The sequence below is a fragment of the Perca fluviatilis genome, chromosome 19, assembly GCF_010015445.1.
Source record: "Perca fluviatilis chromosome 19, GENO_Pfluv_1.0, whole genome shotgun sequence".
Lineage (NCBI taxonomy): Eukaryota > Metazoa > Chordata > Actinopteri > Perciformes > Percidae > Perca > Perca fluviatilis.
The window spans coordinates 26,421,081-26,438,765 of record NC_053130.1 but is presented as its reverse complement, the minus strand read 5'-3'; the positions used below and the strand labels follow the sequence as shown (position 1 = coordinate 26,438,765).

The 17,685-nt window shown below is 40.8% G+C and overlaps 1 protein-coding gene across 1 annotated transcript in view; it reads right to left on the bottom strand.

Annotated features, from left to right (window-relative positions):
- Positions 1 to 17,685, bottom strand: part of plekhh2 (pleckstrin homology domain containing, family H (with MyTH4 domain) member 2) — a 62,204-nt gene that overhangs the window by 37,962 nt on the left and 6,557 nt on the right. Inside the window, exons 3-7 of the mRNA XM_039784292.1 lie at positions 5,385 to 5,447; positions 5,112 to 5,261; positions 3,188 to 3,271; positions 2,546 to 2,627; positions 2,145 to 2,330 (exon numbers count right to left, since the gene is read on the bottom strand). Of these exons, the coding sequence (XP_039640226.1) occupies positions 2,145 to 2,330; positions 2,546 to 2,627; positions 3,188 to 3,271; positions 5,112 to 5,261; positions 5,385 to 5,447 (565 nt within the window). The remainder of the gene's footprint in view (positions 1 to 2,144; positions 2,331 to 2,545; positions 2,628 to 3,187; positions 3,272 to 5,111; positions 5,262 to 5,384; positions 5,448 to 17,685) is intronic.

Genomic DNA, 17,685 nt, shown 5'->3' with positions numbered 1-17,685 from the left:
TCTCAGTTATGGTCAAATAAAGAACAAAACCAAACCTTTAGATTCCTTATAATATAATATCATTTTAAAACATAATATCTCTGCACTATATGTGGTAGAAGCAATGATTTTGGTTTTGTGACTACAGATACACCAAAAACGAAGAGCTGCTTGGCACAACGTCAAGTATATTATGGTAGAAAGTACGGGTTGCTTGTTTACATAATGTTTGCCTAATGTTTCCGTTCAACGCAAGCCGTTACGGGGCCTGTGTTGACAGCTGGATTGATTTAAGTTGGAGCTGATCTCTTCCGTCACAAACGCCTCCCTTGTAGAGATGCCATTCGTCTTGCTGTGATAACAAAGTTTGCAATAATGATGTAGAGCTGTGCAATAGACTTTTTTCACGGCAGACATGTTGACATGTCATACAGTCCCTCCAGAAAAACGCGATTATGCGATCGCATAATTCAATGCATAATCAGCCAAAGTCCGCATATTCATGCGGGGGCCGTATTTTTTCAAATATGCCGCACTTTTGCCACATAAATTGCCGATTTCCGCGCAAAATATGCGGGGCTTGCATGATTTCATAATCCCCGCATTTTCGTTGCAAAAAAGTCACATATATTTTAGCAGAAAGTTGAAAAAATGTTGCGTTTACTTCACACAAGAGCAGCCATTTTCCCCTGTTGCCATGGGAACGTTATGAAGTGACGGAATTACGCGACGTGAACATCATCAAAAAGCAGGGTGTTGGAGGTTGAATTTGACATGTACTTTGAGTCTCTTAAGTTGGTATCCAATAAGAAAGCTATGCTAATATCTGATGTCTACTCAAATTTCTTTGTTTAAGTGCTCCTGCTGTCTATATTATTAACGATTTTTGAAAGTCTGTCTCTTTTGTATCTTTTATTTATCTCTGTTTAGACTATTACTTTTATTTTTACTTTAATATTATATTATTTGTATATATTTTTGTATCTTATTTGTTTACTTATTGCAATGACTGAATATCTGTAAACTATTTTTGGAAATTAAGTTTAAAAAAAGCAGGGTGTTGGGAAAAACTTTTTCTTCTCTTTTTCATCAAACCGCAGTTTTTGCAAGTTCCCGCAATTTCATCGCATAAAATTGCATAAATAGCCCGCATATTCCATCGCATTTTTTAAGAAAACGTGCTGCATAATCAAGGATTTTTGCCCGCAACAATCACAAAAAAACTCTGCGTTTTTCTGGAAGGACTGGTCATAGTAGGAAAAGCACAGGTGTATTCAAAACCGTTAATGATGGCTGCATTCCACTTAGGAGAGGCCCTGGTATTGTGCATGCTGACTCATTGAAATATCTTACTGGGTCACTTGATGGAATTGAGCCATCGTTAAAGTTATCAGTTTCAGCTGTGCTTTTCCAAATATGACAAGTCAAAATGTCTGCTGTGAAAAAGGTCTATTAATCAACTATTAATCGTGATTAATGATTAAAAAAAGACATTAATCATAGAAAAAAATATTATATAGATTATTTTGCACATTACGTTTTGCAAGTAAACTCTCATTTTGTCTTGTGTTCTGAATGAAAACTAAATGTTCAAACAGCTAAAGTATTAGGGGAAATTTCACAGCTCAGGGTGTTTTCACTGTCTGATTTGTTCATGATGTTGATGATTTGTTTAAAGGTGCCGTAGGTAGGATTGGGAAGATCCAGGACTTAGCCAAAAAATGTGAACATCGACAACTTCTCAGTCCCTCCCCCCTTTTTCTGCTAAATCCCAAAACGGTCTCCTAAGCCCCTCCCCCCACAAGGGAGAATGAATGCATTTGCATAAGCAGTGATTGACACGCAGTTAGACACACTGTAGCTGACCCTGACCTTTGACCTTTCCGTTTGGGAGGGAAGGCTGTTTTTATTTTTTACAATCAATGCTCTGGTCTATCCATTCAACTGAAACAAATCAACAACTTTACAATTTTCGAGGTGAAAAAAAGTAGGGGCATGAACAACTTTGTCTAAGACACCATGGATATGACCTAATGGCTAAAAAAAGTCTTCCGAGTCATTTGTATTTTCCACTATGAAACCTGGCCTTCCTTTGTCCCAGCGTCACCCACAATCTCCCAGAATCAGTTTCCATATCCAAAGCTGTCACTATATGGGGGACTTACCAGTCTTATCTCTGCCCTCAGTCTCTCCCTGGGTGCTCAGGCTCCTCTGGCAGGGTGCTGGTCCAGTGAGGACCTGGGGGCTCTTCCCCCTCACCTGGAAGCAGCCAAACGTCAGGCTGCTGAGACGCTGGGCCTCCCCTGGTCTGCATAGGACTCCTCGTCCCCCACCACACTTCTGCTCAAAGGCTGCACAAACATGTTTGAACAGTATAATTATGCATATGTGTGTGTGTGTGTGTGTGTGTGTGTGTGTGTGTGTGTGTGTGAGTTTACAGTACATACACAGTACATGCACTTCGTACTAGCACTTCGTACTAGCACTTTCCTTAATGTCCTCATGGAGATATTACCAAGCTAGTTTAGACATAAACATATTTGAGCAGGACATAAAAGGCCCTTACCCTGCACTTGTTTCTGTAACTCCACAATCTGAGCCTCCTGCTGCTTGTTGGTTTCTCTTAATGCTGCGTTCTCCACCTCAAACTAGAAAAAAAAAGAAATATGTTTCAAGATGAAAAGCCCGCCTCTTGGACCAGGGAAGTATCTAAGGCAGAGATCTTCAACAGGCGGTCCAGGACCCCTAGGGGGTCCTCAAGAGTTCATTTTTTGAAGGTTTTTTCAAAAATGAATCCGACATATTATTAGCAAATATAAATTTGCCTATTAGTGAAAAAAGAACACTGGTGATAGGTAAGGTAGTCACTAAGGTAGCCATACACAGATACAGTTAATCCTAAGGATTCACTGGGCCACATGTATGTTTAACAGTATTCTATTAACTAAGAAGGTATGTATAAAGGCTCTAGGCCGCCCTACACGTTATTGTAGGCCCATTTTAATATGCAACTTAATTTTGTACAATATATGTAGTAGGGGTTCCCTGCTCCGCCTTTCTTTTAGTTGAGGGGTCCTTGGTTTAAATAAAACGTTGAAGACCCGTGATCTAAGGGAATGAGATGATACCGGTGACCCTAACTCACCTCCCAGCTTACATTTTGCCACTTTTCCATCCAACTTTATATCAAATGCCATAATTTATTTACCTCTGACAACTTCAGCATCACCCATTCCTTGATCTTAGCTGCTTTCTCCTCCACCGTTTTGGCATCCTGAAGTCGGATCTGTTTCTGGTGAAAGAGGGACACGTTTTCAAGGACCAACATCAGTTATCTCGGGTCGAACACAAGCAGCCACAGAATAGTTTAGGACACAAACAGTGGATAGAGAGATTTTGATGATAGAACTTGGAAGTGACTTATTGTATGGAATGTCACTGCAGAGAACAGATTTTTAAATAAGGACACAGTCCATATCGTTTGGTCGCAGTCACCTGTCAACGGCTCAGCGTTGTGGTTTTCTGCCCCAAATGGACTTTTAATTCAACATTTTTACGATAGACTTTTTTAGATCTTGGTTGTTTAGAATAGAATAGAATGCCTTTTATTGTCACTATAGACATGTACAACAAGATTAAAAGCAACTCCTTTTTCCAGTGCCAACATGTACGTAAAAGAAATAACAACATGGAATAAAAGAAAAAAGAAAAAAGAAAAAAGAAAAAAAGAAAAAAAGAAAGAAAGGTGCACAGTTCTAAGACGGTATATACATATATAAAGAAATAAAAAGATAAGTATGGTTTTATATACAGTGTGATATGCAGTCTGGAGTAATGATATTGCACAGTATACAGATATTGCACATTAGTGAAATTGCACAGTATTATCAATATAATCAATAGTATTAAATATTAAATATTGCACAGTAGGTGGGTAGAAGAAAGTCCGGGGGTTGGGGGGGTTAGACTGTGAAGTAAGTGTATGTGTGAGTTCAAAGTGTCTTGTGGCTTTCGGAAAGAAACTGTTCTTGAATCGGTTAGTCCTCGTTCTGATGCACCTGTAGCGCCTCCCTGAGGGCAGCAGGTTAAACAGCTCAAAGCCAGGGTGGGAGCCGTCCTTGGTGATGTTGATGTTTAACAATATATTTTAACCGAATGAAGGATTTTAGTCATCGGATGTCTGGATCTGAAGTTATCAGAGAAACAAGCTGAGCAAACATTAGTGGTGGCTCCCCACCGAAGAGCCAAACAGTGTCAGAGAAACACTGATTTTTAAAGGTCCCATGGCATGAAAATGTCACTTTATGAGGTTTTTTAACATTAATATGTGTTCCCCCAGCCTGCCTAAAGTCCTCCAGTGGCTAGAAATGGCGATAGGTGTAAACCAGCCCTGGGTATCCTGCTCTGCCTTTGAGAAAATGAAAGCTCAGATGGGCCGATCTGGAATCTTTCTCCTTATGAGGTCATAAGGTCATAAGGTCATAACAAGCTGAGTTAATATAAGCAGCATTTCAGCTAGCAGCTCATCTACCGAATTACCTGACAGCGTTGGATAAACAGATTTTTTTTGTGTGTTTTTGCTTTGCGTTTTTTTGCCCCGTTGATATTACCGGGTCCGTTTGTTTTGGAGACGAGGGGACTTCTGCGAATGATTCGGCTGCCTGTAAAAACCTCCTGATTAATGAACGCTGAAGGAGTCCTAACCGGGAGAATCGGACTGCTGCTACAGCTTTTCTCCATCTCTTGTTGTTGTGATTGAGAGTCCCCTAGCGGCAGAAATTTGAACGTTTAAGCCACAACCATAAATCATGAATACGAGTAGAGATACAGTAAACACAGAAAAGTAGTTTGCTATTCTTGCATCCTGAATGCCCTTATTCAAGGATTATAAGAAATCTTTCCATTGTGGACCGAGAGTTTGGTACTTTTCCAATTGAGTCTATCTCTCCTTAGCTCTGTAGGGATAAAGTGTATATAGCATGTGTCTTTGAAGACTAGCTACATGCCATACCTTCCTCTGCATTCTTTTGCAGCTTGAAAAAAAGAAGAAGAAGAAGAAAAAAAAACATCCACTGGCACTTGATCTGTTGCTTTGATGAAATTCCCCATGTGTGTGTGTGTGTGTGTTTTACCTGCTCCTCCAGCTGCTGCTCCAGCTGGCCGATAACGTCTTCCTTCTCCTGCACCGAGGCCTGCAGCTCCTGGCAGCGCTGGAACAAACGCACCTCGGAGTCTCCGGACTGGCTGTCTGGAGCTTTCAGCTTCTCCTCCATCCACTGCACCTGAAATCACACATACACGCGGTATATACGCATACGTATACACACACACACACACACACACACACACAATACACATAGACGCTCTGACAGTACAGGTAAACACACTTTTGTTTGGATCCTTACCTGTTGGTGAGCGGTGAAGGCCCGCTTCTCAGCATCGATCACCTGCGTCTCCAATTGTTGAATCTGGGAGAGGAAGAGCACAATATTTGATTTCATTTGATCTCACCCAGGGCTTTCCCTACCATTATAAGACGAATGAATGTAAAATCAATGTAAGCCTCAAAACTATACAAAAGACTTTTCTCAGATCTAATGATTGTAGTCGGTCCTCTTTGGACTTCTTAAGCAAGTTTTGTCTTTCAGCTTTTTGAGTGCTATTTGTTTATCATCTGATTTTAGCTTTTCCAACATTTTAGACACAGAAATAATAATGCTCCAAAATGATGTGAAACTGCATATCTTTTCTGGAAAAAAACATTACATTTTCTTGAGCGAGGAACAAATGCGTGCACCTAAGTTGTCCTCAAACCTATGGAAAACACTGTCACCTTATTTAAATTCTCCTAATATCACACTACTCTTGTCACTTAATAACAAATATTGCATCTTCTTTGAGCACATACACAAACCTACATAGTAACGCTCCCTTCAACTGCACAATCTGATCAGAAATGAGTCCTTTATTTCCCCTCAGCTTCACCTCCGAGGTGAAATATTAACTCCACTCGAGTGCCGAGCCAAACACAACAGCACCAAATAAAGACAAAGAAAGTTGTGCATGCTTAGAGCAGAATGAGAGCGCTGCTCGAGATAACGCTGCCACGCTGGATAGGAGCAGATGCTTTGCAGCTGGTCTCTGCACATTTATGACTCAAAAGAATGTTTAGAATCACAATTAGGATACCCAAAGTTCACAGATGTATCTTACGTGCACATTTACATACAGCTCGACGCGTCAGGCGTTCATCTAGCCAAATTGCAGACTGTATTATTTTGTATTCATGATTTTGTGTTTTACTACGATTTATTGTGGTTTATTGTGCTTTTTTAAAAACACTTTCGGAGAATGTGGGGACTTTAGCCTCAAGGGAGCGCCCTTTTGCCAGAAATCTAGGTTTCATCCTTGACCTAGCATTCAAATTTGACAAACAAATTAATTGCTAATTGCTAAAACAAAACAAAAAAAAAAGGACTTGGAAACTGCTATTCATGCTCTTATTTTGTCTCGTATTGACTACTGCAATTCCTTGTATTCTGGGATTTGCCAATCATCTTCATCACGCCTGCAGCTTGTCCAGAATGCGGCTGCTAGATTGTTGACTGGTACCAGGAGGGATCATATCTTCCCTATATTGGCTTCTCTGTTCATCTGTGTTTTTTGCCCCCAACGGTGCCTTCCCAACAACGTTGGGAGGCACTGGTTATGGTTAGGGTTAGGGTTAAGGTTAGGGTTAGGTGCCTTGAAGGCAGCGGTCGCAGCTCTGGCTGGAAGGAGCAGTTGGGGGCAAAAAACACCATAGAGCGGCTTCTCTTCACTGGTCAAATATAGAATCGATTTTAAGGTTATGTTACTTGTTTTTAAGGCATTACATTGATTGGCCCCTTTATATATTGCTGATCTCCTTACCCGACATCACTCCTCCAGGAACCTAAGGTGGTCTAATCAGCTATTCTACAGTCTCGGATGAAAACAAAGGGTGAGCGTGCCTTCTCCGTTGTGGCCCAGAGATTCTGGAACAAACTTCCCATTCATATCAGGTCTTCCTCTACTGCCGAGATCTTTAAGTCTCGTCTTAAAACACATTTTTATTTTTGGCGTATGATTTAATTTAGGGACAAGTGTGTTGTTTGTATGATGTTCATTGTGTCTATGTTTTTATTGTCTTCCTTTGTTTTTATAACATAACTTTTTCAGCCTAGGTTGGTTTTATATGTGCTCTATAAACAAACTGACTGGACTAGACTTTTCATGACTATTGATGTTTTAATGTATGTATTAATTTGGCCTGTGAAGCACTTTGTGAATTTGTCTGTGAAAAGTGCTATACAAATAATTTTTACTTACTTACTTACTTACTTACTTACAACCTCATAATGACCAATAGTCAAGATCATTTATCTTCCATAGCTTGCATTTCTACTTCTTTCTACTTATGTTTGTTTTGTCCAAATTTAAATGTCAGCTACTGTAGCGTAATTGGATTTAATTCATATAATTACTTATAATTGTATAGTATACTTGTAATATAATTGTTAGCTACATTACAATAATTTAATGTTATCAATTATGCTTCAACAAAAAAATCTTGTGATTGATTAGCATGCTTGCCGTGGCATTTCTCAAATTTAAGACCTCCTTCTCCTCCCTTGTGTCACTCGACATTGTACATGTTGGAAGATATTTTTTAAGTCATGCTACTACTTATTATTTTTTCACATTATTTGTTGGGCATTTTAGGCCTTTACTTATATAGGACAGATGAAGACATGAAAGGGGAGAGAGAGGGGGGAATGACACGCAGCAAAGGGCCGGAGGTCGGAATCAAACCCGCGGCTGCTGTGTCGAGGAGTACGCCTCTATATATGGCTGCACGCTCTACAAGGTGAGCTACCCAGGCACCCCTACTGGCTATTTTTATGAAAATCACAGCAACCTTTGGCTCTGTTTGTGCGAGAAGGTTAGTGACCCAAAAAAATACCCATATAAAATGCAATAACACTAAAAGCCATAAATGCAGACTCCGTTGCCAAGAAGAAGCTGCCAACTTTTTTTTTTTGGCAATGGGTCCATTTGTGCATTTCATTTTATAGTGCTGCATATAGCACCTTTATCCAGTTACATAATAATGATGAGGCATGAGGTGTCACATCTATAAAGGTACAACCAGCTCTTTGTGTACTAAGATCAGAGCAGAGAATGTGGAACCTGGTAGGAGTGTGTTAAAACTGCAGCAACTCCAAAGGTCACGCAGCCTGGACACACAGACACACAGACACCCACACACACACACACACACACACACACACACACACACACACACACACACACACCGGCACATATGCCAGTATTCACACTACATGTGCACATGCACAAGGATGAAAAGCCCTGAAGGAATGGAGGAGAGAGATGACTTTATGAGCCACATTCCTCTGAGATTCCTCAGCTCAAAGTGGCGGAAGCAGCAGAGAAACCAGTGTCTTCTGAGGAAAGTGGCTTGTTGAAGAAAAAATATGCGGGAATGTCAGAAATGGAAATTCTCTGATACTGCGTAGCAACTCTGCAACCTCTACGGGTAGAATCATTTGTTACATGTGCACATATACACGTACGAATTGGACTAGATTAGAGGGAACCTTTAACAATCCCTGTGGGGAAATTGGGCTGACACACCAGACAATCGGATGTAGCTAAGAATAGGACAGGGTACTGAAAATAATGAAGGAAGTCATTCCCTCTAGAGTAAATATATACAGTATACAGCAAACAAACAAAGCTTCGCTTTCTTCAGTGACAGATTTATGGGTTAAAGAAATATAGTTCACTAATCACAGGCCTTTTTCACAGCGGACAGCCAGTCTGTCCGAAGTTTCAGTTTATGTCAGCATTGTGTGGTATTATATTTAGCCACATGTAGCACATAGAATGCCATTTAATACTTGTTTCATGATAATATCAGCCAAAGTATGATGGAAAACCAGTAGGGATTATATGGCCTAGAATTGTTTTGTACTATGTCCCATTTGATCTCAGGCTGACACTTGTATGGTTTTGTCGAGTATTTGATTAGTTTAGTTTAGATTTAAAGCTTCAGGGCGTAACTTTTTGATATTAATGAACATCCGTTACATTCAAGCCATTTCCAAATGAGTTGCTACAAAGCTAATCAAGACTATCATCTCCACACACAACAACTCTCTCTGGATTTCTCAGTATGGCTGTGTTCAGAAACTCTGTCATCGGGCGACTGTCGCGCACAGAAACTTGAGTCAGTTCTGACTTCTGGAGAGTCCAACATGTTTTTTTATCCTCCGTGTCCTCCTTGGCTACTAGCAACTGCGTAGTAAGCGCATCACGGAAGGCTTGTGTCGATGTGGATGTGCCGACAATTCCTCATGGGGGAGACAAAAACTAAGCGCTATAGCTTTAATCGACAGTTCTGTTAAACTGACTTTCTCCTTTAGTAAGCACCACTTTCAATCGTATTAACCAGATGTGCTCATGCATTTCTTGAAAATAAGTAATTTAGCATTTAAAAAACTAATTGACTAAAGAAATATTAGTCGACTAAGACCAAAACGACCAAGTAGTCAACTTATCAACTAAGAGGGGGCAGCCTTAATTTTTTTCAGTACATCCCCATAACAATAGTTCCTAATTATATAATTAGTGAGATTGACATGACCTGGCTTGAATAAGAAATAACTAAATGGATGAATGGATTAACCAATTAAAAATCTATAACAACAACAAAGGTCTTACCCTAAAATAGACATTCATCCCTTAAGTACCGTTAAAGCTATAGCGCGTAGTTTCTGTCTCCCCTGTGAGGAATTCTAAGTAATAACAACTCTGTCGGCGTGTCCACATGATATAAGCCTTCCGTGATCGCGCACCATTCTCACCCCTCCCCCACGCAGGACATGGAGGATTAAAAAAAAAACATGATGGACTCTTCAGAAGAGGTAATTATCTTCACTCGAGGTTCTGCGTGCGAATGTCGCCGAAAGACACCACAGCCATGCTGAGAAATCCAGAGAGAGTTGTGTGTGGAGCCGATAGTCTTAAATAGCTTTGTATCAACTCATTTGGCAATGGCTTCAATGAAACGGACGTTCATTAATATAAAAACAGTTACGCACTAAAGCGTTAAGCTTCCTATGACTTTTTAACACCTTCTAAGGCCATTTTAGAGGAGACTAAAATCAATGCTATTTCAGACTTTTTAAGACCTGTAGACACACACATTGATAATACATATTTTAAAATCCACCCAAAATCCTGCATGTAACTCAGTTTTCTTAGTAATGTCACTTAGTACTGTACGATGTTTTAGCAGTGGAAAATGACTTACAGCCAACACACAAATGTCATATTTACTATATTGTTGCCAACGACATGGCGTCCACGGTGGTTCTGTTAAATGCACTGTAGAGAGACTGGCATGGCCGTGCTCCAGCTTTCCCCTGCTTCTGCTAACTTCCAGAGACCAGAAGAAATGGACCCAGCTCGGTCCAAAAGCAGCCACACCCTGCCAGAGCCGCTCAATGTTTCCACTGCACAACGTTCTCTGGACCAAAGTGCAAGCGAGGCCTTTACGCAACCACTGTTCCACTTGTCGGTTGACTTGTCATTTCAGTGTGATTTTGAAAAACCAAATTTTACAGTCAAGATGTTATGGGTTAATGGTACTGTATATCCACCCTTGGCCCTGGAAATTATACATCTCCTGTGGGTGTATTCTTCACATCTGGTTTTGGAGATATTGTGAGCAAATTCATCCTTTTGTGCTGATAAAAACTGCCCACTGTGACAAATTTAACAACTAGAAAAGTGCACTCAGTAGAGCGCAGATCTCTGCCAGGTGTGTCTCCCTCATTCCTCCCAAACAAAGAAGAGTTGAATCTCACTCGGTTGATTCATTTTATATATTTCAGGTTTATTGAGCCGGGACAATGCACACTATAATAAAACATTTAAAAAACTGTAAAATTGTCCTTCCCGGATCTGTTATGACAAATTACACTGCTGCCCCTATGGTCTATGTACAACTCTGACACGTGCCAGCACTCATGGGCGAGCGACGCTTCATGCCACTGTTCTATCTGCTCCTGAAACCCCCCCACTTGCACATCCCAGCTCCCATAACAGCTGTACAGTCAAGATAGTGGCAAAGATAACAAAAACAGGGATTTGTTTATCTCGTATCGTGCCTAACTTTAGTGGATGGAACATATTGGGTATGGAATTAATCTGCGGATGCTCCAGTTCAAAATGATACAAAACCTTTCTATATCAGTTTTTGAGCCATAAAATAAGCCACACAAAGGCCAAAATGTGGCCTTCAACAGACTAGTAAGGCTTGTGGCTACCTGATCTGTACCGGAAAGTTCAATGGTACTTTAAACCCCCAACGTCTCCTTCCAGGCAGCACTGCGACCGTTGACTTCAAGGCACCTAACCCTAACCTTAACCCTAACCTAACCCTAGCCATAACCATTGCCTAATCGACTTCAAGGCAGCACTGCAACCGCTGACTTCATGGCACCTAACCCTAACCATAACCATAACCATTGCCTAATCCTAGAGTCCTAGAGAAGTTGGGGGCTTAAAACACTGATAAACTACCAGAAACCCAATTAGTTTTTCACATATCCCCTGAACTAATGGACTATCCTGACCCTAAACATCCGAATTCAACGTTTAACCTCAACCATCTTTGCACATGCGTAAAACAAAGTGGTTTTTTTCTGTAAGGATCGGGCAGGGACAAGACTTGTTTTTAGGCTGGTCGATCCTACCTTTTGCTACTGTAGCAGTTGTTGATCACTTGCGGCCACTATCGGTCAGTTAAGAGTAGTGAGTGAGGTCCTTAAGCATACAACACTTATAAATGTGCACAAAAATAAGGCTGATGGGTATAGTATTGGAGATTAGCTGTGGACAGACAGATATGCACACACACGGACGCATGTATGATCCCCTCCAGGCTTACACCTGACAGAAATACTCACAGATACATGACTTCTTCATGTAAATTCTCTTGATCTATTTCTGTAGTTATTTTGATCTTACAAACTACAGAAACACTCACAGATAACCTTTCACTGAACCTACTTGTTCTGATCAAAAGCAGACATGAAAAAGGATCATATTTATTTCTCTATCACACACACACACACACACACACACACACACACACACACACACACACACACACACACACACACACACACACACACACACACACACTCTATATAGATCCTTTGCTGTACCACAAACGACAAACCACATGTGCCTCTCTCAATAACAGATATAGCATCTGGCAGAGAACAGCATGTTAATTACAGGGCATGTATACTGTAGACGCTGGAGCTGGAGAGGACACACACTCACCCAATCTTGCACACACACCAGACATAACAACATATAAAAACCCATAAACACATGTCTGATGATGATGATATTCTCCTGTGTATCAGACCATGCGTGCAAGTGCATATGTTTTCCTCATTCTGTATGTTATATATAAGCCTGGGTGTGTGTGTGTGTGTGTGTGTGTGTGTTTGTGTGTGTGTGTCATATCCTGTTGGGATGACCAATGACAGATTAAGGTTTACATTATGTCTATTTCAAGAGTTACAGCCCCAAATGTACTCACAAACAATATGAGTACTCCTGCTGCTTCACACTTCCAGGCAAAACAACCCCCCCCCCCCCACCCACACACACACACACACACACAAACACCCCACCTCAGCCTCCATAACTTCTGAACAATGCTCTATCACCTCCGCAGTCAATTCCATTTTCAGGACCAAACTCCAACTCAACTTCCATTCCTGGAATTCCACAACTGGCGCTCTGTGACCCCCCCCTCCTCCAACCCCCTTCCATCGCTCCATCCACAGCCAGGCAGCCAGCTCACAAAGCCTCTTTCTGTAGAAGCTACAACTCACAGTGCTGACCTACAGGTTTAATACCAAAGAGGTTCAGCCAATATAGTTACAGTTGGGACTTACTCTCAGGCAAATATGCTCACTAACACTCAAATGTGTTAATGTGTGTGTATTTTTTTTACATGTATATTGACTATGACTGACATTGGTCCACGTGGCTAATATACCCCACTTACCACATAGGAGAAAATGTTGCTTCTTTTTAAATGTGGAATCAATCTAAATGGAAGACCAAACCAGAATATGCCACTCCACCCACTGTGGTTTTGGTCTGTGTCTGCTGTATGTACAGTATGGATATACCATATGTGTGTGTATTCTTATGGGTGTAGGATAGGTCAGGCAATATTCTATATTGCACTTATTATCACCAAAGCCCGATTTAGAGTAAATCTTATTCCTCTGGGCCATAGAACACCATTGTTGTCCAAACACTATTAAAAGAAAATTATCAGCCACAACCTTGAACTAGGTGACATGTTCCTTTATTATTTATATGAACTTTATTTTACTTTATTTTAAGGCAATCCCACGTACACCATTCTGCTGCTGTAAAAACTCCCAAGAGCAGCAAATGTGTATTAATCCGCAGATGGAAATAGTCCCTAACCAATGAACTATTTCCTTCTATTCTTCTATACCAATGAACTATTTCCTTCTATTCTTCTACACCAATGAACTATTTCCTTCTGTATGAGTAGAGTTTACTGAAAACTACAGTGCTAGGAAATGATTTAGCCTTTAAAAAATTAACCGATTTCAGAGGTTACGTTTTCAGCAGGGAGTCTATTGGAGTCTATTTATTCATCATTTGCATTTCACTGAATTCAAAATGCTGATTCCTTCTTTATAGGGATGAGGTTCACAATTTTTCTCAGAGACACACAGGCGGAGAGATAGAATAAAAATGACCAGCAAGTGTGTTAAGTGTGTTAGTTTGAAGGGGGGAGGCTGAGAGAGAATGTAACACACACGGCCTCTTTGTCTCCATAAGACCATAAGATGTGTAGTCTACTGTTACAGCTGGAGGCCCTGAGGGCCAAAACTAACGTCCCTCCCAAATAGCTGCACCCACGCACGCAACGCAAGTCACTTTTGTGCAAAATCTATGTTAAAAAAACGTTCATAAATGAATTTGACTTGACCTTCTTACATACACGTGCACACACAGAATAACGGACTGCTTCAACTTGCAAACTCACTTCTTGTACAACACACACATACACACACACACACACACACACACACACACACACACACACACACACACACACACACACACACACACACACACACGCATGCATACTATTTACTAAACTGGGTATTTCCTCCCCTGGGCAGCTCAATCTTTACACAAGACCTCGTTTTTTTTTCTCTCTCTCTCTCTATCTTTTTTCCTTCTCATTCCCCCTCCATCCACTCTCACAGGCTTTCTAGGACTTCAGCAGTTTTCCAAGTCTACCCCGATTCATGTTAGTTACTGTAATACTCAATTGACTCAATTAGCGGTTCAAAGTCATTTCCAACAGGGTACAAAATTAGCACCATCCACCAGCCAAATGCTGGCAAAATATGCAAGTGGTTGGTAGCTTTGCTTCACTCACCAGCCCAACAACAAAACAAAAAAAAGTTTCTATTGAGTGGCAGGTAAAATTTGAGCATTCACTAGCCATTTTCCAGTGGACAAAAAGTTAATTTTGCACCCTGATTTCTAATAACTACCATTTACATTTTAATAATATATGAAATGTAAAAACCAAACATGTTGTTGAAGTGTGCTGTCACTACAAACAATCAATCAATCAATCAATCAATCAATCAACATTTATTTATATAGCACTTTACAGTAACCAACAGGTATCCAAAGTGCTTCACATCAGAAACCAAGACTAAAACACACATCATATAACATATTCAAAAAATAATGACACATAGAAACAATAAAATCAGAAAAGGTTACATAGAAAATAGGAGAGGGAAATTGTCACACCACTACTATGCATTAAAAGCCTTTCTAAACAGATGAGTTTTGAGTCTAGACCTAAAAAGTGCTACATCTGTAGCCCGAATAACTTGTTCCAGAGTCTCGGGGCAGCAACTGCAAAAGCCCGATCACCCCACCGTTTCTACTTTGACCTTGGGACTTCTAAAACCAGCTGATTTGAGGACCGCAAGGACCGGTTGTGCTCACGCAGGGTTAAGATCTCGGACAAATACTCCGGTGCCAGGCCATTTAAGGCCTTAAAAACAAACAATAAAATCTCGAAATCGATTCTAAAACGCACAGGGAGCCAATGTAGGGTGTAGAGAACAGGAGTGATGTGTGTGCGTCTAGATCACACGCGTCAAACTCAAGGCCCGCGGGCCAAATCCGGCCCCTTGCTAATTTGGATCCGGACCCTATCTACATTTAGGTTCACAATACATTTTGGCCCGCCTACTTTTTGTCACTTTTCACAACGTTTTTTTTACGCTTTTCTCCAAGCGTTTTTGGCATTTTCTTCGACATTTTTGTTGACCAAACTGTAAGTGAAAAGACTATATGAGACATGCAATAATTCAGTCAAAGATATTTGACTTTTCCCATGACATAAAAGCAATACACTCTATGTCAGGCCCTTGATGTGATTCTCATTTTATAGTGTGGCCCTTAGGGAACTTGAATTTGACACCCCTGGTCTAGATGTATTTGTTAAAAAGCGAGCAGCAGCATTTTGTACAAGTTGAAGTCGTGAGATGGAGGTCTGATTCAGACCAACATAAAGAGCATTACAGTAATCCAACCTTGAATTAATGAAAGCATGAATCGCCTTTTCTAGATCATACTTGTTGATGAATATCAATATCCATCTCAACAAGTCATTTAGTCTCATTTTATTAAATCTCATTTCAGTAGTACAGAACAACGCAGAAGGTTGCAGTTGCATCAATGAATGGACACAAACCTACAGTTTGTACAGTTTGACTTTTTCACCCTTTCATAAGCCTACCTCCACAGTGAGATACAAGGGGGATTTTGTAGTGACGTACATGCGCCCCCGCACAGCTTTAAAACAACAAGCTCTGGCTGAGGCGGTGGGAGCCACAGTAGAGAGAGAAAAAAACATCAGCAGGGGTCTGCGTGTTAGCATGATGAGCTCATATCATAGCATGCATAGCAGGTCGGGCAGCACAAAGTGATGGGTCATTCTACAACAAGCCTAAGATGACTACATGTTGATTCTGATAGATGCAGAACAAATATCACAATCTAATGTAGTCTGCATACCGCATACTGATTAAAAAGCAGATTTGAAGTTAGTTTCTGGTCCCTATAATGAATGAATTGGCAATATAAGTTGGATTTTGGCCATTTATTACTGTAAAAGTCTGATATTGGCTGATCAGTTTCATTCATCTCTGATATGATGGATATGACGCAACAAGTTTGGGTTTACAGGAGAATTTACAGACGCTTTTACATACTATCCAACTAAGCCTCTGCCAGGTTCACTGAATCTTTGTATCTTTTTTAAATTAACGAAAAGGAATTGATCATAATAAAAGAATTAAGAAAAAACGGTTGAACTCTGGTTGAACTCTGGATCCACGGGAACTAAACCAGTGATCTTCCGTATGTGGTAAAAGGAAGGGATTACTGCTATTCTTCATCGGATTTACCCCAAACTCACAGTGTGCTGAGAAAAACAGTTTTAATACAGGCTAAGGGCTATGAGGTGGTGAGCCCAGTTTAAAAAAAAAAAGCCAAACTAACATGAGACTACTTGAAATTGAAACTGGCACACATGCAGACAAGGCAACTAAGCTCTAAACTGCTACTACTTTGGTACTACTAACAGTCAACACCACTTAAGGAAAGCAAGTAAACTGGGGAAGTTGGGGTGAATTATAGCTGCGCAGAAAACACATTGTGTGTTATTCTGAGTTTAATGGTGTGTTTTAAGATGTTGAGTGGAAAAAAAAATCCTTAAACATAGTTAAATTCAAACCTGTCAAACGGGATGGATAGGACAAAAATACGCAGCAGAGACTTTCACATGTGCTACGTGGGCTGCAAAAAAAAACCCACGAAAGCCAATCTTTCTTCCAAGTCTCTCCGGGAGTTTGTTTTGCTGTCCAGCTGAGCTTACTTACTGACTCTGTAATTGACTGGAGCTGGGTCAATCCCATCATGCAGTGCGTGGCAGAGCCCTGTGGTCAGACTGCTGTTTACATTAGAGCTCTAATCAGCCTCCCTGGAGAGCAGCTTCAGATCTAGGCCACTGAACAGTTTGGGCCGGCCCAGCGCCGGCCAGCTCTGTACCCACCAGACACACCACAACTCTCTTTTTTCGAGAGTGGATGTCCTCCTGTACTTATGAGGACAACATGTTGACGCTTTTTACATTATGACATTGTATTTGCTGCAGTGCTATTTTTATCAAACAATGGGGCCAAAGTTGGAGTTTCTGTAGGCTGGCACTCTCACAATAGAATCTCATGCTACTGTAAGCACCCTGTTCTTCTGTTCATTCCTGACAAACTTAGACCTAGTGGAGAACATGACTTGTTTTTGTTTCCATATTCAGTAACAATGATTCTAAAGGCGCTGACACATCAACCCCATTATCGGCCGTCGGACAGTCTGGCGAGGTCAGTGAGGTCAGGAAGGCGGGCAGTCGGACTCAATGACCAATCTGATTGGCGAAGTGCTAACCCGGAAATGACGAGCGGGATGAGCGTGACGAACGCCTCTCAAAATCTG